The sequence below is a fragment of the Ostrinia furnacalis genome, unplaced genomic scaffold (genome assembly GCF_004193835.3).
Source record: "Ostrinia furnacalis isolate ACB-3 unplaced genomic scaffold, ASM419383v2 OfSCF2609, whole genome shotgun sequence".
Classification (NCBI taxonomy): domain Eukaryota; kingdom Metazoa; phylum Arthropoda; class Insecta; order Lepidoptera; family Crambidae; genus Ostrinia; species Ostrinia furnacalis.
The window spans coordinates 72956-96029 of NW_021132848.1; the positions used below are offsets into that span (position 1 = coordinate 72956).

Sequence of the window (23074 nt, forward strand, 5' to 3'; positions counted from 1 at the left end):
TTACGAAATTAAATGCCTATTCTCAATCTCATATCAGTTCTGTTACGACATAATAAGTACACCTGTCATAATTTGGTTAAATCTAAGTACTGCAAGTCGATTCTTTTATTATAACATTACTTTAAATTGACGCAGTAATGTGATATGACCTACATTCCAGTTTAATATCAAATTGACGTAATATACAGTTTTTTACCAATCAAGATTTAACATGAACGATAGACGAGCACATTTAAAAGCTGAAAACAAAAACATCCGAAACAAAAGAGGATCATTTGGGTCGTGGCATTAATAGTTTTTTTTTGCACAACATCATCTGGAATTAGTAAATAGTCCATAACGGTGATGTTTGATTGGCGCATCGTAGTCGCTTCTGAGTGACGTGACCCTAAAATGTATTTCGCAATCGTGACAGAACACTTCTGCGATGGTTACACATTAATATTACCTCACCTTTTATGTATTTGCCTTTACAGTCCGCGTTATAGTGGTTATAGGCTCAAGTTGATTACTGTCTCCCACGGATGTGTTGCATTATACAATGAATCACGTATTACCCTAAACGATGTTGCCATTTCAGATTTTATTTGGAAATAAATGGATTTTAATTTGTTTATTGTGTATTCCTACTTTGGTATTTCATTACCTTTTGATAAAATATGACCAATGGGACTCTTGACCTTTAACAAAATCGGACAAATGAAAACGTAATCCTACATGGTACGGCATTCGATTATTTCATGGTGAGTACTTACAAATTTCAAACCGCTAGTATCTATTCTATTCATAAATAAAACGTCGTTTGCTAGTTGGGCGCCAACTAATACTTACTCATAGATGTTAAACTCGGAAGATACTTGACAACACCACTTTTTGGTTGAAGTTACATCATTTCCTTTGTTATGTTTATAATTTCACTCGCATCTGATGTTCGACTCGTTTGAAGTGTTTGTTGAAAAAGTTCACGGTTGAATGTTTCTAATTAACCGATTCCAGCGTTCATTTATCTCGGAAACACCGTGTAATGTCTCCTCCATGCACAATTACACAGCAAATGTATTTTTAGATAACCGGTCGCTTTCAAATACTGTTATGCTGCTTTATCTTCCATCTTGTATCGCTTTTATAAATCGACAACCTTTTCAAAGTGAAGTTGAGTATTTCACTCATTTACCATTAATTAATTCTTACGTTCCTTGATAAATATTTTGACAAAATTAATTACGCCTTTTATGAAGGAATCTCGTGACGATTGTATCAAATATTAAAACGTAGATATGTTACGGCTAAAGATAGTTGTGAACATAAACTTAAGATTAGCCGGCTAAACTTAAGTTTATCTTCGAGAAGCAGCTAAAGTTCGATAACATGTTAGTTTGCGTCGTGATATTCCATCTTTAGCCGGCTAATGTGCACATTAGCCAAAACGAAACGGCTAAAAATGTATTCGATGGGCACGCCAGGCCGGCGGAGGGCTTGAGGGGGCGGTGGGGAGACAACGCGCGCGCAGTTTTATTTTGTAATTTTAAATACCTACAGAAGATTCTGTAATGACCAAATGGTTCCTTATTATTTTATTTTAATGATTAGGTAGATATTGTTTTAAGTAATTAATATTTTTTTGTTGTAATAATTGTAATTTTGAATACCTACTTCATAGGTACATAAAAGTATGTGTAATGAAAGCGATTATTTTTTAATAAAGTTTTCGTATCTAAATAGTAAACATTTAACATTGTTTCCTTTTCCATTTCCTTCTACATTTTTAGCCAAGGGCCTGCGGTTACACTTAAGTTTAGCCGGCTAAAGATAGAAGAAAATAACATTAACACCTCGTCGAAGATAAACTTAAGTTTAGCCGGCTAATCTTAAGTTTATGTTCACTCCTATCTTTAGCCGTAACAGATACAAAACTGGAGATTGGCCTTTGAGACGATCGGTGCTTACTTACTTTTATACAATTTTCGTGATATTACAAACCCAAACCAATTTTTCTGTCTATAATCCTTCAATATTTAGATCGCACTATTTGCTCGTGTAGTAATAGAGTCAGTCCATATACAGTAAAAAAGCGTCTACGAAAATAGTTATAATGATTGCGAGTGATTTTTATAACGGTACTATAATGCGGGCTTCGTGCCGAAGCATCTGGATCATCTATCAACGCAAATGTACGTGTGGAATTTAATTATTATCATTTATAACATGTTAAGTTAATGCTCTAAAAAGTTTCTGGTAGATTCTGTTAAAAGGAAGAAGGGTTATCTCTTAACTGACCGAACGACAAGTCCAGTTTCTTTGTCAAAAAAGTTGTTAATGGGTCATATGATATTTTTAAATGATTACATCGCACAAATGCTCCTCTGTCAGTCTTATCTAATTTCATCCTAACTGCAACTGCTCCAATAATACCTACATAATAATTTTACACTCGTATACATATAGGAATCGTGTCCATTCAGACATAAAGGGATCCATATCACACCGTCAGAGTCCTATCTACACTTTCATGTTATGGAAGTTTAGAATCTTAGAATGCGCTGTGTCAATTTCCAATATGTAACATAGTAACATTTTATTCGTTGTTGCTTGACCGAATAAAGGTTGCCGTAAGCAACATTGTGTCGGACTAATGCCTTAACCTTAACTTAATGTTTATTTAATTTAAAAACTAACCTTCAAACGTTAAATAACAGCGGACATGTTGATCACCTCTCGACCATTGTACGTGATGTATCAATCATTATCTTGTTATCATCGCGGCTGACGCTGATGCTGACTGGACATAATGACTCGGTGTTGTGACGGAAGCTTTTATTTGTTTGATTGTATAAGACATAACCTTTACAGTCAAATTGCCGAACAATTTAAACAACGAAAGCTAGTTAAAACATTCGTTTACTTTGGCAACACAAGTTTCATTAACTTAAACATGTTGTTACATACGTGTACCTACCTACTTTGCTTAAAACAAACTAATTGCGAGAAACGAAACAACGCAACGTGTGTTGTGTTTTGCGTGTAAATAAAATAACTTTCATTGAACATTTCTGTATTCAATATTATTTTATTTGTTACATAATTAGAAGAAATAGTAGAGTCATGTTAGAAATCAACTTAGCTTGATTTTTTTGCAGTATCGTCGAATGGATAACAAACTGACTTCCACACAGTCATCATTACAGCGTGTTTATGAAAGTGTCATTATGTTATGGCCGAGGTACAATCGTGCATGCGTCCATAATTTACATATTGTTACGTCTCGCCAAGTGAAAATAAACAATTGGCAGATCCGGCAGTAGCGACTAATCATCTGGGAGCCGCCTTAATGTCAGCGCATTAGTGGATTGTTATAATAACACACTGTTTAGCCAGATATGCACGTGGCCTTGCGTTGACGCAATACGAAAGAAAGTGAAACCACGAAATCGCTACCAAAACGTTGTCGCTGGATAAAAAATGTGCTTTTTGCGGGCGGTTTGTCAACAGTAAACAGGTACCCAGTAATTACCACAGAAGCGCTTTCTCGCCGCCAACCGCCATTGTGGACATAACTAGTTTTAGTTAATAGTCAACGAATAGTCGGACCGGTAATCATATGCCATTAGACGAAACCGTTGGGAGGGGTGCGGTGCAATCGCCATGAACTCCAGTTTTGTTTGGAATGGTTTGTTTAAAAATACCCACCCTATGTAGAGCTACTGTTTTTAATTATGTTGTTAATGTGTGGTTCGTTTTCTCTTTTGAAATTCGAAATACAGTGGACATTTCAAATGTTGTTCTATTTCCCTTACACCTCTATGTCTCGCTTTCTCGAAGGAAGGTGGTCGGCTAAGGCAAGAGGTCTAGTTATTCTAAATTCCTAGATATTATCATAACGCTAAAATTCTTATAAAATCGTTGAATGCAGCAAGCAATATAATTGCCAATGTAAGCGAAAGCTTAAACATTAATTCAGGAACAATGCAAAGACTGATTTTAATTCCACCGTTTATCCCTCAAATGTTCTTTCAGCGCTCATTTTAAACTGGCTGGTCGTCTCTAAGATAAGTTCAGTGCTGAGCTGACTGCTGCAATTTTTTAATCACGCCCATTACTCAGACTGGGGCTGCTTTAACGCGATTAGTGCCGCGACTGTCGGAACGTTTGTCGCTAACTGAGACACTCTTTCTAAATCCGAGACTCTCCCAACTAGCAAGATTTACAGCGAGTAAATCTTTCTTCGTTGACATGCAAGTAGGTGCATAAAATGCATCGTTATTAGTCAACGTAAATTGTGCGACGTGTCGTCTTTTATTTTGCATTTTAGTCTTTAACTCCACGAATTCAGTTTAACATGCATAGTTCTACGTTATTGGGTTTCGTTCAAAAATGTATCGACTTTATCCACTTTTTGCTTTAGAAATCGACCTGGCGATTGACCTTTAGCTCCAAAAGTTCAACGTCGTAACTACTTGCCTTGACTCGTGATAAAACAACAAATCAAATTTTGCGTTTTTATAATATGTTTTATTGCGGCAAAAAATTTGTGAAATTGGCGGTCATTAAATGTTATTGCTGAATTTTTTCTTTTGTCTTCCGAATAATACGATGTGGAAATAACATTATTATCTTTATTTTGAAATTGAACGACATCACACATTTATCAGCACTTGGGAAGTGACACAGACATTTCTCTCTTCATTGTTATCGGCTCGATAAGATTCAGACAACCGATACAATTTGATAAGGGTACTAAACACAACTGTATGGGCTAAATACGTCGAAAACAATATCTTTAAAGTTATTTATCTTAGCTTCAGCAGCAACATAATTTGTTATCTCAAAAATTTTACTTTCAACGAAACTGTTAACCTGTTTAAAACAGGGTTCGAAAATATCCTTATGATATATATCCGATATATATCGGATATATATCTGATATTATGATATATATCCGATATATATCGGATATATATCATAAATATCGGATATATATCGGATATTTTCGAACCTAGGGTTCGAAAATATCCTTATGATATATATCAGATATATATCTGATAAATATCATAAATATCGGATATTTATGATATATATCCGATATATATCGGATATATATCATAAATATCGGATATTTTCGAACCCTGGTTTAAAATAATCTCTTACGTTTTAAGCGTTCGTGGTCCGTTGTTTTGAGGCGATAGATATAGATTATAGATTCTGGTTACGATTACCAAATGGGGGATACTTAATTTAATAAACTACCTACTTTGTATTATTTTGTTCCCAGTTTAGTTGGAACTAGAGGTGGGCGCCACGCCGGCGCGCCGCCGCCGCCGCGAAATTTTTCACGCCGCCGCCGCCGACGATCGGCTGTCGGCGCGCCGACTCCTATACTGCACTGACTATTTGTTTTTTTTTTTACAAATGTTTCTATTGTGCGGGANTTTAGTTGGAACATTTCAGGATTAGATGTTTTGAGAACATCAACGAATGCAACTTATGCGATTTTAGGCGGACTTAGGCGTATAATAGTCATAGTCATCAATGTCTGGCCTCAGTTAAAAACCCACACTATAAAGGAAGATTACTTTTTGTATGATGTCTTTACAACAGCAATGGATCGATTCAACTGAAACTAATGATTCCTAATCCCCAGCTGTTAAAGAAATGGAAAGTAAAATAGCCAGCAATTTAGCTTCAACAGTATAAACGTTATTGTATAGTTCTATCGTGCTAATAATAGCAGTGTTTTCCAATTTACAAGTGAAATTAAGTATTGCGACCGTTCGGATGCCATTTAATGAGTGATCAGGAATCAAAGCAAATCTGCGATTAAGACTTGCATCATCTATCGTGATTAATGATTTATTTACCTACTGGCATATTGACCATACAAATTTCAACTATTTTGAGATTCAACGTAGGGAGAAGGGACACAAGAATTTGTTATTATTTCTTATTTATAATGGTTCTATGGGTGAAGAATTCTCCTGAGAATCTCATATACCTAAGTTTATTTCTATTGCCTGTATTTCTGAATTTCAGCGAAAGGTTAATTTAACAAAAATCATAGGATCCTAAAGAAAATCATGATCATCATTCAGTTCAATTAGTCATTGGGTTTTATGTTCCTCAAAATACATAAACACAACTTTTAAGCATTTCACTTTCTAGCCCAATTCGGTATGTTTGTTTCTTCTCAGGTTATGTATGTCAACTCCCTTTAGGCTAATGACAGAAACCTATAGATTACAATAGAGGAATTCGAGTACAATGCAAACACCTAGTGGCCTTAATGGCTTGTGTCTATTGTAGTTGGCACAAAAAGTTCTACGTGCGTTTAATGGCCTAAATCTTTCGAGAAATTAGAAACCTTAAATATAACAATCAAACATAAAAGATTATGCTTGTGGAACGTTATGAACGCGTTGATGAAGTTCACAGTTTCAGCTGTTTCCCGTACCAAAATGAAGCCACAATCAACGAGTAATCTAGCCATAAGTGTCAGTTTTTCGGCACGGAACACAAAAAGTTGTTTGGCAATAGGGTTTTATAATGCAACACGCACAATGGCCGAAGGAAGAGAGACCGTCCGGGCGCGCGCACTCAGCCGTGTCGCAATTTTACGCTCAGGAACACCGCGACACTATTTTGTCGTGCCTCGTGCTGCCACTAGCACTACTGCTCAACTAACCACTGCTTACATGAACAGCTCGCCACAGTAGTTCATGTTCTTATATAACAAAAGAACGACGCCGACTTTAACGAGAACAAACGAAAATCACTAATTGACACAATTAGGCCTGAGAAGAGTCCCTTTGCCAACATTCCTGAAGAATCTTGGCCACATTGCGATGCTCTCTGGAGTAATATGTATTACTAAGGTTACCTTCTTATGCCCTTATGTAACTTTAAAGCTATTACGCTAAGCCCTTTACTTATACAAGCAGTGCTAGGAATCTGTACAAAAAATGTTGCGACTGCTTCATAAATGTTGTTAAAACTAGTTTTTATTGCTTTGTTTCTAGAATTTTTTGCTATGTACTCATTATAGCATCGTTCAATTTAGTTGTGCCAATTATGTTATTTAGTTTATTTATCATCACGCTATATCCTTATTTACGTACAATGATCTGGTCGCTAGTACATGAACAAAAAAGGCAGTTTTAATAATTTCATGGCTGTCTTTACTAAGTCTTGTGCTGTCATCATCCATCTTGTTTATGTCCGCTCAGGTCAACAGGTTGGTGGACGGAGTTAATCATTTGATTGGATTTGCGGAAAATTGCTTTAACATTGGAAATAGGAGTTGTCACGAACGCAGTGTCGTTAGCTATGCCGGTCTTGTGCCGGTTTACTGGGCCAATACATTATCACTTGTGACCCTCGTGTCATTCATGACCGACTGATGGACAGTTATAGGCACATTTATCTTTAAATCAGTTCTGTTGACTACATAAACTTATATGACCCATAACGAATTTATAAGAAAAAACTTGACTACACCAAGAGGAAGAGTTCTTTCAAAGGAACTAAAATTGGAACGATGAGTAGTGAAACATCACCAAAATAGATGTAACGTGTAGTAGTAGCAATACCAGCGGTATAAATCTGATTGTCATGGTTACATTAACGACCAAATCTACCAAGTCTAGTTTATGGGAATCATACGAAAAGTTATGAATGAATACCCTTCGTACATTTTGATCATCATCAGGTCATTTAGTCTCTACTGCAGGAGCAACTCTCCAATTTACTAGAAGAAAATAAAGGATTTCTCATTTTTGATCGTATTAACTCTTGTTTTTACCTTTCCTTTTATAAAATCTAACCAGTGTATCGTTGTTTCCAGACGGGCGGTGCAGACAGCGCCAGCGGAGGCTCGGGCGGGTCGGGCATGGAGTGCCTCCAGCTGCGCTCGCCCCCCGGACCCTTCCACTACCTCATCTCGGAGCAGGCTAAGTCCTTCGTTGCTCTACAGGTTGGTACATCTTCATCAGATCCTCATCATCATTTCAGCCACAGGACGTCCACTGCTGAACATAGGCCTCCCCAATGATTTTCTCATCGCCCTGTGGCCTGCATTCACCGCGACCTCATAAAGAAGGGATTCTTTATGAGGTCGTGGTCCACTGCGCCTTTCTGCGACCTTTATGAAGTCGTCGGAACACTTTGTGGGTGGACGTCACACGCTGCGTTTTCCGTAACGTGGCCAGTCCATACCCTTGCTGCTCCATCGGTCGTCAGTTCTGCGTAGTATTATGTGCCCTGCCCATTGCCACTTCAGCTTGCTACAACTTGCTTGGTTACATCTTACGTACTTGTAATAAGAAGCTATCTTGCAACAAAAATTTATAGCTAGGGCCTAGGAAGTTAAGTTTCAGAACTTTTGACTCAAGTCTTGGAATGACGCGCAAGTGAATATAATTTCAAGAAGGGATATAAACTTGTGAGCGGTCTAAATATTGAAACTCAGCCTACAGTTTTGAACGAACTTTTAGGCGTCTGTCGCTTCGTAATACGAGATTATTAAAGACAATAGGCATTTAGAATCTTGAAGCTTCCCAAAATGGAGCGATTCCCGGCCACGGCCTCAAGTCTTTATTTGGTACCCCTACCTATCATTCACATTAACAAAGCCACAACATTGACCTAAAGCAAGTAGAATTAAAAATGTTTTAAGAATGTTTACGGAGTCGCCTAAAGAATTTCCCAAGTTACTAGATTCAGTTGTAAGTCGGAGAGTAATAAATATCTGTAGACGTATACAATGTATGTAGCACACCTCGCTTCGAGCTGAATGCAAATCGTAATTCTGCGAGATCAATTTCAAACTTCAAAGTGTGCGAATGCCGCATTAGATAAACTCAAATGATTAATTAACTGCACACCGTACAGGTTGTTTTGTAACAGCTAATTAAAGTGTACATGTGCTGAAAACTACAATGTGAAGTTGTGTACTATTTCCCTTGACCTGTCTCGTTCAAGACCGCCAATATCACGGACGGAGTCAGTTTAACTTTTCCCATCAACACCTGTCAAGCGTTGACTATGATTAATTCTGACGTGCCTGCCCAACTTTAGTTGTTAAGCTCTCAATGACCTGTCGAACTGACACGTTTGTTGAACGTGATGCTTTTATTAGGGAAAGGGACCTTTAAAAAAAATTCCTAGTGCCCCTTTTAAACTTACTTTTATTTTAGCTATTTTAACTTTTACTGACTGGGACACTACAAGAGTTTTCGATAAACCTAAAGTAGTTCGTAGAGACACATGATAATTATTATCATGACAATACGGCTGGTTGATTAAAGATTTTCACAGTCGTACAAAGTTGTGGGCACTCGCAATAACAGTAGATGTAGGAAAGAACAGCTTCTAGATTGCAGAGCCTATAGAGAGACTGAAAATATTCAATTTGTTCAGGTATGTTCAGCACATTCAAAAGAGGTGTTTTCTCACATTAGCGGGTTACAAATCGGTAGTCAAAAGCTATGTGTCAGTAATAGTTGGCTTTGTATCTGGAATATTGACACATATTTCCAACTTTCTCTCAACCAGTCTGCATCCCGCAGGAACTCCAGAATGAGGTCGGCGCCCTACTCGAGTTTCGCGATCTCGTCATCGAGACCTTCCCGAACCTGCGCTCTAAGATGCCGCCGTCGACGCCGGCCAGCGGCACGCGGCGCGACTGGGAGCCCGGCGTGCGCGTGCGCCGCAAGCTGGCCGGCGGCGGCGGGGACGCCACGCGCGCCAAGCCGCAGCCCTCTGTCCAGGTGAGAATGGTTCTTGTGCCTATACAACTGGGACCAGAGGTGGAATTGTGTAAAGCAATCGTTATCATTTGACAGTTCATAACGTACGATTATTCTGTCAAACGCTTTGTTTAACTGACTTTATCGTACGTTATGAACTGTCAAATGATTACGATTGCTTTACACAATTCCACCTCTGATTCGCGTAACGTCCATGCTTATGAGCCTCGCGCGATTAGGGCGCGGTGGATCGTCCACAACGTCTGATGTTAACCGAGTCGAGACTTTCCCGAACCAGCGCTCTAAAGGTGCGTGGTGCGACCACACGGGTCCGCGTGGCACTCTTGTCATCCTGCTCACTTTGCTCTTGAGTGAGCAAGATAGCTCTAAGATGCCGCCGTCAACGCCGGCCAGCGGCACGCGGCGTGACTGGGAGCCCGGGGTGCGCGTGCGCCGCAAGCTGGCCGGCGGCGGCGGGGACGCCACGCGCGCCAAGCCGCAGCCCTCTGTCCAGGTGAGAATGGTTCTTGAGTCTATACAACTGGGACCAGATTCGAGTAACCTTTGTGTGTTGGGAAGTTGACGTCATTAGCCGTGTCCACTGTCTATGCTTATGAGCCTCGCGCGATTAGGGCGCGGTGGATCGTCCACAATGTCTGATGTACCATTAACCGGGTCGAGACTTTCCCGAACCTGCGCTCTAAAGGTGCTACCACATGGGTCCGCGTGGCACTCCTGTCACCCTGCTCATCCAGCTCTTGAGTGAGCAGGATAGCAATATTATAGGACCAGATTCGCGTAACCTTTGTATGTTGGGAAGTTGACATCATTAGCTGTGCCCACTGTCCACGCCCACGAGTAAGGGCCTCGCGCGATTGGAGCGCGGTGGATCGTCCACAATGTCTGATGTACCATTAACCGGGTCGAGACTTTCCCGAACTTGCGCTCTAAAGGTGCGTCCAGACGGGTCCGCGTGGCACTCCTGTCATCCTGCTCACTCTGCTCTTGAGTGAGCAGGATAGCTCTAAGATGCCGCCGTCGACGCCGGCCAACGGCGCGCGGCGCGACTGGGAGCCCGGCGTGCGCGTGCACCGCAAGCTGGCCGGCGGCGGCGGGGACGCCACGCGCGCCAAGCCGCAGCCCTCTGTCCAGGTGAGAATGGTTCTTGTGCCTATACAACTGGGTCCAGATTCGTGTAACCTTTGTATGTTGGGAAGTTGACAGCATTAGCCGTGTCCACTGTCTACGCTTACGAGTAAGTGCCTCGCGCGATTGGAGCGCCGTGGATCTTCCAACGTCTGATGTACCATTATCCGGGTCAAGACTTTCCCGAACCTGCGCTCTAAAGGTGCGTGGTGCGACCACACGGGTCCGCGTGGCACTCTTGTCATCCTGCTCACTCAGCTTTTGAGTGAGCAGGATAGCAATATTATAGGACCAGATTCGCGTAACCTTTGTATGTTGGGAAGTTGACATTGAGCAGGATAGCAATATTATAGGACCAGATTCGCGTAACCTTTGTATGTTGGGAAGTTGACATCATTAGCCGTGTCCACTGTCCACGCTCACGAGTAAGTGTCTCGCGCGATTGGAGTGCGGTAGATCGTCCTCAACGTCTGATGTTAAACGAGTCGAGACTTTCCCGAACCTGCGCTCTAAAGGTGCGTGGTGCGACCACACGGGTCCGCGTGACACTCTTATCTCACTCACTCTGCTCTTGAGTGAGCAGGATAGCTCTAAGATGCCGCCGTCAACGCCGGCCAGCGGCGCGCGGCGTGTCTGGGACTGGCGGGGACGCCTCGCGAGCCAAGCCACAGCCCTCTGTCCAGGCAAGTTTACTGAAACTTGGACTAGCTTCGTGTAACCTTGCGAACTTGACATCATTAGCCGGGTCCACGCATAAGTGCCTCGCGCAATTGGAGCGCGGTAGATCGTCTGCAACGTGTGATGAATATTGGGTAGTTGATACTATCAGCCGGGTCAAGACATCCCGAATCTCCTCCAGCTCTAAAGGTGCGTCCACAACGGGCGCACGGGCTTGCGCTACACGATTGTCATCTTGCTTACCCTGCTCTTGAGTGAGCAGAACGCTGTTCTGTATCGAAAGCTATTATGAACAGTGCACGCGGGTGCCGGGTGTCAATTGAAAACTGTGTTTGTAGAGGTAGAACTCTTGGTTAATGGTGTCAGCAACCCAATTAAGTATGTCTTCGGTCCGTAGCAAAATACAGGAATATCTCCACTTCTTCAACAGGACTCCGGCTTCAGCACGGAGACGTCCTGCGGGAAAGACGCGCACTCCTCGTCAGCATCAGCGTCAGCCTCGGCCACGCGCTCGCGGCCGCTGGAAGACGAGCTGTGGGCGCTGCTCGACGTCATCCAGCGCAAAGGCGTCCGTCTGCGAGACGAGGCCGAGCTCCTCCGAGGCGAGCTCGACGAGCGGCATTCCGCAGACACCGCGGAGGAATCCTTCGCAAGAGCCCTGTCAGGTAAGGGAGAAGCCACACGGTGCGGTGCGGTCGCGGCGCGGCGCCGGAGCGATGTCACTGCGGCGTCCTGCATTTAAAAATCAATGATATGCCAGACGGTGCGTTCCGGCGCCGCACCGCAGGCACACCGCACTTCGATTGAGCGAGACGGTGCCGTATTGCGGCGCCGCATACCACATGTGTACAGTGATGCGGCAAAATGCTCCACCAAAGCCGGACATGTTTGGCCTTTTAGGGAATTGTCCAGCCAAATATTGTCTTGTCTTGCCTGTCCGGCCAAATGAAGCACAGAGTCCGGCTTTTGTGTTTTTGGACCTGGCAACTCTATGCCCGCATCCAGGCTCTTCCCACGACCCTTACCAGATCGTCGGTCCATAAAGGAGGCCTGCCCACGCTACGTCTTCCAGCCCGTGGTCGCCACTCGAGAACTTTTCTGCCCCAACGGCCATCGTCTCTACGAGCTATGTGCCCCGCCCACTGCCACTTGATTTTAGCCTGTCAGGTATCCACACTCAACCGGTTTCCAAAAACAACACCATATAAAGCCCCACCTTGAAACAAATGCACGCTGAAATGCAATTCTATTTAAGCGCAGTCTATGTTGGTCAATGCTTGCAAGCGTAACCTTGCAGGCTGTCCACCCAAAAAAAGGTTTAAGTAGGTCTGAATGCAATTATTAAACTGGTTTGATGCTTATTTTTGGTGCGGTGACGCAATGCTGTACATTCAGCGGCAAGTAACCTTTATTTCGTTTGATGATACATTTTCATGAATTCGATATTTAAAACGAATCCTGATAGATTTCTATTCAACTGATGTCCATCATTGCGGAACACACCACAGCATAAACAACAAACGTGGCCAGTTGCACTGCGTAGTTAAAAATAATATAATTCAGTACCTATATCCGTTACGGGGCGATGCATCGCATTACTGGTCAGAATAATCCAGTCGAACAACAATTGACTTCTTTCTCTCATTCTCGGCTAAACTAAAGCCCCGCACATGCCTCTCGGCTTCAATAAAAAACTATGCAGTATGCTGAGTTGGGGACTTTTTACTTTTTTATCTTTGAATTGTTTAATTATTTCTTTTCATTTTCCTTTCTACTCGTCTCTTTATTGCATTTTTGATAATACTCTGGGACGGATCCAGAACGATTTTTTTTATTCAGTGTTTCGTCCCACTGGGCCTGAACGAGTTGTGGGACGAATCACTGAACGAGCCGTGCAAAATAAAAAAAATAATTATATCCATTTTCATCGAATCCCCAGCCGCCGGCGGTTGCAGCGAGTGCGGCGATTTCCAACGTTTGCGCTGCGAGCGTGACGCGCTACTCGCGCGAGCGGCCCAGCTCGAGGCCGAAGCGGCCCGAAGCCCCGCGTCGGCCCCGCGGACTCCCCTCGGCCGCCTGGACTCGGCGCTGGACACGCCCGCGCCGCCGCCACTCGTAGCTACGCCCGACTCCAAGAAGTTCGCGGCGATTCTCCTCGAGAGCAATCCCGTCGAACTGCAACGCCAGTTGCTGACGTCCACCGTTCAGAATCAGGTCAGTGGGGCGTTGGTTTTTGTTTCTTTTTTAAGACACCCCGTAGATTACAGACTTTTTATTGGACGAAAGTTTATCGAGCTTCGCTTTATGATTCCTCGTACAAATTGGATGCCGACTAACTACTAACGGAGTTTGCTGTTTGCAGGGAGTCTAAGAAACTAGTGCCCGTTTTCACCATCAATCCCTAATTTTTAAGTGACCCATATGGCAACACAATATGAATTTTGTTTTCATAGGGGTAGGTGAAAACGGGCATAAGTTATCTAGATTATGCCACAATGGGGGTTTGTCTTTAGATTATGACACAATCGGGGTTTGTCTTTACAGTATTGGACCTGTCCGATCCGAAAGGGGTGATTCTGGTACTTACATACTACAACTTTTTATAATGTTACTAATATGGGATCGAATATGATTTTTTACACAAGTTGCAGTAATATAATAATGCAGTTTTGGTGCATTTTATTGAGAAAAAAATACGCAACAATACTTTTTATTGATCCGTGGGTGGCCACGCAAGTCTAGAAGAAATTAGTGACAATTCTCATCACTCACTTACTAGCTAGACACTATAAACAATCCACAGATGTCGTATTGCAATAATAACAAACAGTTACACAATAATAAATATTACGGGCCTTCTTTTTGTGTCTGAAGTGACTAAAAAGCAAATTCTTATGTGTAATATGGTACATCAGCTTTATAATTTGGCACCACACTGACTTCAAAGTATTAATAAATAATCTTAGGTTTTTTATATTTTCTCTACCGGCATTTGTAAATTCTTTATTATTTTTTATGTTCAGCCGATGTGATTGAGAAACTACGTTCCTTAGTAATTATGAGCCGACTCGTGATCAAACAACAATAAAAATTGTTAGTACAATTGATCAGTGTGCGATTCTGTTCGTGACAGCGCCGTTTAAGTTAATCAATTAGCGTATGGAACGTAACGGTGGAGCGCGAATTGTTTCATGCACTGGACGCGACAGTTATCGACCCATTTGGTAATTGAAATGATTATTACTGCATACGTCGGTCACCTCTTTTGCAATTTTGACGATACCTATTTCAGTTTACTAGAATTCTTGTAGTGCACTACTACAAGCGCTCAGCGTGACGTTTCTTTACATTTTCACAGTTGATAATACGCTACTATACGGAAGATCAGTGTTAAATGGGAAAGTCAAACCTCCCAAGGTCTCTCAAGGGCTAATTCAATATCAATCAGTATTTGAGATTAAAAACAATGAGGCTAAGGTACGATATTATGGACGCAGCCATTTGTTTCTTAATTCTATATCCTTTTATAGCCAGTAAAATGACAGCACAATAAATTTCACAAACCAGCCCAGATTTATTTTCGCGATCATTATAGTAACGAGAGCACAAAATTGCGAAACGTCAAACGCAAACGACCCAACTGAATTTTTGACAGATTTTTTGTGTTCGCAAATTACCTGATGGCTAATTGCAGAATAGCTGAGGTAACAAGTGCTGCGGAAAGCTTGCAGTAACGAGCAGTGTCAAACGGGGTGACGTAACGAGGGATTTCTTCAAATTACGCGGAACAGTAAATAAGGCTAATGGAGTGTGGCGATCACTCGAGCTGCTCTTAAGGCTTCACTACACTAACATAACTCCTTGATATTGCAACGATTTGCAATCACAAAACAGCAGCAAAAATGAAGAGACCCTTCAAACGCGATCATATTTTGGCAAAATGCTCATAAATAAGTAGTCTTCATAAGTATCATTCAAGCGCTTCGTCTAACTCTAAAGTGAGGCAAAAATTATATTTCATCCAATGTCTTCTCACATAAGTTTCATTATTGTTTGGCTTTGTCAACTGTCAGAACGTATGAAAAAAATAAGCCAGTGGTCTAGTTTGAAGTGCCTCACTTTTCATGCACTTACTCGGTTTGTAAATGTTATAATTCTATGTTTATTTAACACGACCATTATCTCTTGTGAAAACCATATAAATATGAGTACAGTAATTTGCCCGATGCGATTAACCCGAATAATCATGACTGATGCACATAATGCATTTAGAAATAATNTTTAGACGACGAAATTGCCTAACTATTTATGCCTATAACATATTTGTAATATTACTGGTTAATGATTGTAACGAGTTGAAAAAGTACTTTTTTTGCGCCAATCGGCGTAAACGCTCTTAAGACTTCACTACACTAACATAGCTCCTTGTTATTGCAAACGATTTGCAATCACAAAAACAGCCGTAAAAATTAAGAGACCCTTCAAACATGATCATATTTTGGCAAAATGCTCATAAATAGTCTTCATACTATCTATCATGCAACCGCTTCGTCTAACTAAAGTGAGGCAAAAAATATTTTCCATCCAATGTCTTCTTACATTGTTTGGCTTTGTCAACTGTCAGAACGTATGGAAAAAATAAGCCAGTGGTCTAGTTTGAAGTGCCTCACTTTTCTTGCACTTACTCGGTTTGTAAATGCTATAATTCTATGTTTATTTAACACGAGCATTATCTCTTGTGAAAACCATATAAATATGCGTACAGTAATTTGCCCGATGCGATTAACCCGAATATATGACTGATGCACATAAATGCATTAAGAAATAATNGAAATAATGAAAATCTTGCAATTAGTGGCAATTACTTGTACCTACTTACTCCAATCCTAATTAATTGTGTCATTAAATTGACATATAAATCAAAGAAAAACAAATAAGTATCACTGGTATGACAGTTTATCTAATAAGAATGGGAAAGTGACAGTTGAATTTAATTGACTTATTTCGCGCTTAGTTGATAGAAATCCACAATAGTCCAGTGTGTGTGAGCCTTTACAGCCAAATCCTAGTTAGTAACTCTATTGTTAGCGGTTTGAATGCTTATTTAATGGCGATTGCAACTGTAGGCGTCCTTGGCAGCGATTATCTGCAAATATTGCCATTGCGTCACCGTTCCGTTATTACAAACATAAATCATTTGAAACACCTTATTTGAACGTTTATGCGTCACTATAACACCTTGGCCTATACTGATTGACCGTATCACGCTTTAAACGTTTCCTTGTTCACTTAAATCCTGGCTGTAAATACAACCTACAATACTACCTAATTTTTTTCTTTAACTAACATCGATAAGTGGTGCGCAACCAAGGCCAGATATTTTTGCGTTAATCAAATATTTGTGCTGATATTTAGATAGCGCTGAGTAACGTTTTCTACATTAGCCAATTTACCACACAATATTGTTAAATTTTATTACGTACTTGAACCTTTGCCCTTGGTTTTAGAAAGGCCTTTTAACTAAGTGTCCAATTATTAATATAGTGGCGAACGCTTGGGTAGTCAGTCAGTACAGTATTGATTGAAACATAACTGATTCGACTCGCTCATTACCCTTATCTGTATCCCATTTCGTTTTTATCACACACACCTTGTATCTGAAAAATTTCATACTTACTAATTATAGTAACGAAATATTCAGTTATATTTTGTAACATAAAATTCTATTGTTGTATTTCATGACCTGCCAGCACACATAAGCAAAGGGTATTCAAGAGTTGGTAAATCTTTTCTAGTATTGCGATTGCGAATATGATGGAAGGTGGTTAAATAAGTAATCCAGGTGTTCGTTTTCCCAGCTCATCATAAATGAAAACCATTCATTATTTATACATACACACTCAAAGGTCATTTAGTACATGCAATCAGTGCGTTCTAAAACGATAAGATTCAACTGACGTCACATCTGAATGTTTAATTTCGTTCCACGGGGTCTTTCCTCAATTATGTCCACTAAAATATTTTAATGATTCTGCCTGAGTCATTCGAGTTGGCGCAACGCTTTAAAATACGGATAATTGCTGGAACTTCCTAGAAATAAGAAGTCAGTGGGGCAACCAAGAGTGGCAGTAGTTCCCAAGTCCGTTATTATAACTGCTGAACGGTCATAACGCGATTAACCTCTGCTAATCGCTGTCCTACTCCCTTCATAGCCGCTTCTGTAGGCCACCGCTAACAGCCATACACTACCGCTGTATTTAATGACTATGCTTTGCCAACAAAAGACTTGGAACCTTTAGAGACCCTTTCTCTGAAGGTCCATTATGAACAAACTATTTATCAGCCACTAAAGATGATTGTGTGAAGCAGCGCTACATTAATAATAAGCAATGTTTTCGGTATAAATGGAGCAAAATAATAAATAATGGATTTATTCATAGGATCGCCGGTGAAATCATTCATGTTCAAGTATCTATTTCATTCCTATATATTTTGACGTACGTATGATCAGTGATTGTATATTTATTATTCATCAAATGTCTATAGTTGTGAAGTAGTTATAGAAATGCATTTTATCATTAAGTATTATAGTTTATTCAGTTGTATCATCTTGATTGCGGCTGTAATCGTGTCGCTGGCTAAGTAGATTATGACTGCCAACTGCCAAGCTATAATTTGTGCCATATCACGAGTAATAAGCATTTCTTCGTTAATCGCTCGCTTTACTTGTCGTAACACTAACACCGTTCGCAGATATTAGACATCACCAACTCTCTTTGTTTAATTTATCTTGTAAATATCATCTCAATCAATCGATAACTAGGACAACGTATCGATTAATTGCTCTATGGATTCCTTTTTTGTGGAATTCCTTTGCCGCTTATGTGCATATTATGATATTGGACTCGTTTCTGATATCATCACAACTTTTGCCAACTATCTATGAGTCAGTTTACCTCTTTCTTGACGAAGTGAAGAGGTATAATGACGACTTTTAAACCTTTATTTTGTTATTACTATAGCAGTTATTAAATGATTTGTGATGCATAGAAATGCTTAAAATATGAACGCATTATTTGGCGGCTTTTAAGTTTGAAAGCGATATTTTTCAAATCTTTATAGAGGGTTTCTTAACCATATTGTAGTTGCGCATACGTTGCATCAGAAATTGCAATAATCTGATTGAGGCTTTAAAATTGATTGAGAAAAACAAGGTTTTTAGGAAAAATACCATTTACACAAGAAAATAGTATACAACTGTTTTTTTGGCATGATGCTTCTTTTTAGTGGAGCCATTATTTAACATGGACTTAGAACTACCAATTCTGCCTGACCCAGGTTAAGAAACCCTGGTTTAGACAAAAAGATGTACTCGCTTTTAGGAAAAGATTGCTCCATTTTAATCAATTCTTTACATTGATGTTTTCGGTGTTGTAGCAGTTTATCATTTGTTTCATTCTAAATGTTAGCATCATGCTGATGTTTGTGAACAATGATAACTAATTAACATTATTTGTGTTCCAGGTGTTAGTTGACCGATTGAAACGAGCGGCTGCGCATCGGACGGTACTGCTAGAGAGGCTTGAGCGCGCGCGGGATCTCAACGAAGACCTTAAATTTAGGGTAAGTCATGTTACATGTTCTCGTAGGGTCGTTTCAGGATTTGATTGCTGTGACAGATCCACCATAAAATGCGATTTGAGCATGGTATCTAAAGTACAATGGGATCATTTCCATTCTTCCTATGGATGTTTTAAAGGGTAACTAAGGGACAAATTATTATGCAAGCTTTTGGCTTTCTCAACCATCTGGCTAGCATGGAGAGTGTAACCAAGGGTCCGTGATTTGCCAGATATTAAAATAACGGTATAATATGATAATGAAAGTTTTGAATTGCCTGCTGAAATGCACGATACAGATTTTTTAAACGTTTAAAGTATAATCGATCCTGAATAAATCTATTTCAGATTTTGGGTTCTTTAACCCTTTAATCAGTATAGTAGTAGAGAAAAATGTTTTTCATTAGTTTTTGAACCATAATATTTATGTTTTCAAGTCAATAAAGTTTAAAATAATGTGGCAACAATGAGGGTTTTCGCGATTGAAAAATCCGCCAGATGGCAATACGTTGACGGGAGGTCCAAATGCTGCATGATTGGTTATTTTTGCATGACATTGACAGATATGTCAAAATCCAATTGAAGATTTTTCAATCGCGGAAATCCTCATTCAGACACCGATAAAGTGGTTAATTGTTCGTACTAAAGTTCTCTTTCTCCATTCCAGCTAGAGGAAAAGAGCATAGAGCTGGAAGGCGCGCGCGCGCTCGTCCGCAAACTGGAGCGCGGACGTCGCAGTCCGAGTCCGCGCCACAGCAGCATGCGAGACATGGAGCCGCTGCCGCTACCGCGCGCCGCGTCCGCCGAACGCCTGTGCGATACACCGCGCCGACGTCCTTCGCGAATCCCACTCCACACGGCACACAAAGGCGCAGCCCCCAGACCACCCCGTCCTGCCTCCCAGGGCTCCGTGCGATCCGCCTCCTCCGCCCGCGGACGAAAGGAACCCAAATCCGGAGTCCCCGTCCGCAGATCACCGCCCGACAACAAGGTGCGCGCTCGCTCCTTCTGGAACTCCTGGTTCTTTAAAGATTCCGGCTCGTGAGCCCCTAACCGTGTGCACAGTGACTCACGTGTATGCCATTATGTCGATAGTGAGTTTTCGTTTTACTTTCGGTTGGTTCAGTGTTGGTTCGGCGCGCATGACTAACTTTGTGTTTGTCACTAATAAGTTGTGATGGCTCAAAAATCTGCGTATGAAATCTGAGTTTAGTTTAAGTTTCGTTATAAACTCGCCGTTTTTCTTATGGTTATGTTGGACGTTATTATTATGTTGTGCTTTTTTCCAAACTTTATTGTATTTCGAATACCGAATTTGGAGAATTGTAAACGTATATTGTTATGATATAACGTGATGAATTGTAAAAAGATTTTTACGCCACACAAGTTCATGTCGTTGTATAAATTTTCGTTCATGCTAATCATAAAATTAATTTGTAAAAGTTATCGTATCTGGGATTTAACGCTGTGTTCACTATATTTTTGTAATAATCGATAACTGAAAAATATAACAGACGTCCCGCATACGAAAACTGGTAATAAATGTCACATACAATTTCAGTCATCGTAATAATATCATACCTAACTGTAAATAAAATTAATTTATAATCAATCGATACACTATGTAATCAATCATGTACCATTATGATAGCCAGAGACGGTAAGTGTTACAATTGCGTTTAACAAAGTATTAATCACCATTTGCCACTGAACACATTGCTAATATTTTTGTTTTGAATGTATTTTTCAGTTAGTTGTTTTGAGTTTAGTTTTTTTGACATAGTGGCATAATCGCATAATAATCGGCTAATCGAACACATGCAAAATTGAAGCCTCCCACATGGCACTGTTGAGTATTTTGGGCAGTACGATTCTAGACAACGTTTGATGCACCCCGACACAAACTTGAGGTATCTAACAACCGTATTTAGAATATTTGTTTTAATATCACAAATGATATGCTATCAAAAATTGTGTAGTGGAATACACAGTTTTTACTTGTTTCTCAATGGATTTCTTTCGAACAGAGTCACGACGATGATGATGATGGGAACCTTACGCGAAGTTAATTCCGTAGATCACACTCGTGCCTATACCTAGTTTGCTACTTGCTAATTGATTTAAAATGTTATGAGCGTGTGCTTGTACGGCAATGGCCTTGTATTTCGGATGACACGTGCCTAGTCTTCGCTGCGGTGACCAGACCCGCAACGGATACCAGTTGCGGGCGTGTCTAATTGCCAAACGTAAGATTTACTCGTGTGATGTAAAATCTTTCATCGTTTTACCAAAAACGCTCTCATCGGAGCTCGCGCTTGACAAAATCGTGTTCCGTAAAACCACAGTATATATATGAGCTAAAGCAGTACGGAAACTTAGCCCTTTCGGCGAGTTAAATACCTACACTTCGCTTGAGTGTTAGGGTTGGCACTCTTAATCTTTATAAAATTAATAAGGTTCTTACTTATTTAAACGTTAATTAGGTTCTATAATGATCGAATACATAATCGAATAAATTGATTAAGTAGGTACTATTAGAGGCCGGTAGAAGATCTATTCTCATAAATAAAATACCGGATACTTACTTTCACATAGTACCTATTGCCTCATTTTAAATACAGTTCATCACATAGTACAAAAGCGCGCTGAGCAAATTACTTTATCAAATAGAACACACAAATTGTTAAAAAGCGTAATTACGTAATTTAAAAAGAACTATTACAAAATCAGATGTAAGTACTTTATTTAAAAAGTAATATTAATCATTTTTACAATTCAGAATTATTTAGAAGTTTAAAAAATGAAAATTCTGGTTTTGAAGATGCTGAGTTCAAGCAGCCGTATACTACGCAATACACTCGTGGCATGTTTTTAAAAATACAGCGGAACCGCATGCAATAAAATGGACTGCAAGGTTCGCTTAGAGCTCGTGTAAAGCGTGCGTCTGTGTGCGTGAGTCTGATTTCGAGCGTTTGTATGAAGCTTCCGTACTGTTTGATTTATCTACTGTGGTAAAACGCTGCGACAAAGCAGTGAAAAAGGTTCCCTATTGATTAACGGGGATCAAAAGTCGAGCAATACAGAACGCCGGCCGAGGCGTCGCGTAACTCGCTTGCATGTCGCAGAGCGGGCCGGAGCCGGAGCGGGCGTGGGCCGACGACCTCCGCGAGTCACTCAAGGAGACTCGCGGGGAAGCCGCGTGGCACGCGCGGGCCGCGCTGCTGGCCGAATACGTTGCGCGCACGCAGCGTTTGACGCGCATGCGGCCGCTGCCTGCGCCGGATCGTCTGACCTACGCGCCAGATCTCGCGTTGGAGCTCACGAGATCCATCCTCGACGACGAGGCGCTGTGGGACAACCGCCCGCAACAGTACTTCGAGAGCATGAGCCGGGAGCCCGACGCGGACACGCCGGCGGACTACACCAGCGACTCGCTGGACCCGTACTGAGTGAGTTGCGAACTGTCCTAAGGTTTTGTCACTTTGCTCTCCGTTTCACTCGGTGTCCAAATGGCAATGCCAGATTTTGTATGGAAGGTGGCGTGTTTTTTTTTCGCACGGCCATCGACCAAACTTTGTTTTTTAATTACAAAATAGTGTTAAAAATTAACAATAAAATTTGCAACAAAATATTGCGCTATTTTTTTATCGCACTGATTCTGCTCCATAATGATGTCTGGAGCCTTTAATGGATGATATTGTTTGTTTACACATACATTTTTTTGTAATTTCTTACAAAACTTGTGCGCAAAAAGCAAATCTAGTATGTGAAATCGTCAAACTTCTAATGCTCGTAACTCAGACTGAGTTTAGAGGTATACATGTCATAGTAAGTTTGGTTTATTACACTGTTTTGTAATCAAAAAACAAGGTTTGGTCGCTGGCCGCGCGAAAA

The 23074-nt window shown here is 40.8% G+C and overlaps 1 protein-coding gene across 3 annotated transcripts in view; it reads left to right on the top strand.

The window, feature by feature from the left end:
• Nucleotides 1-22764, top strand: part of jvl (javelin-like) — an 87550-nt gene extending 64786 nt beyond the window's left edge. The window contains exons 2-8 of one of the 3 annotated variants that reach the window (XM_028309101.1): nucleotides 7835-7963; nucleotides 9558-9758; nucleotides 11992-12226; nucleotides 13501-13775; nucleotides 19086-19184; nucleotides 19848-20171; nucleotides 22306-22764. In XM_028309101.1, the coding sequence (XP_028164902.1) occupies nucleotides 7835-7963; nucleotides 9558-9758; nucleotides 11992-12226; nucleotides 13501-13775; nucleotides 19086-19184; nucleotides 19848-20171; nucleotides 22306-22629 (1587 nt within the window). In that variant the 3' untranslated portion in view covers nucleotides 22630-22764. Of the gene's footprint in view, nucleotides 1-7834; nucleotides 7964-9557; nucleotides 9759-11991; nucleotides 12227-13500; nucleotides 13776-19085; nucleotides 19185-19847; nucleotides 20275-22305 lie in introns of all 3 variants that reach the window. The other 2 variants (XM_028309102.1, XM_028309103.1) reach the window with 2 other exon arrangements.
• Nucleotides 22765-23074: the final 310 nt, after the last annotated feature.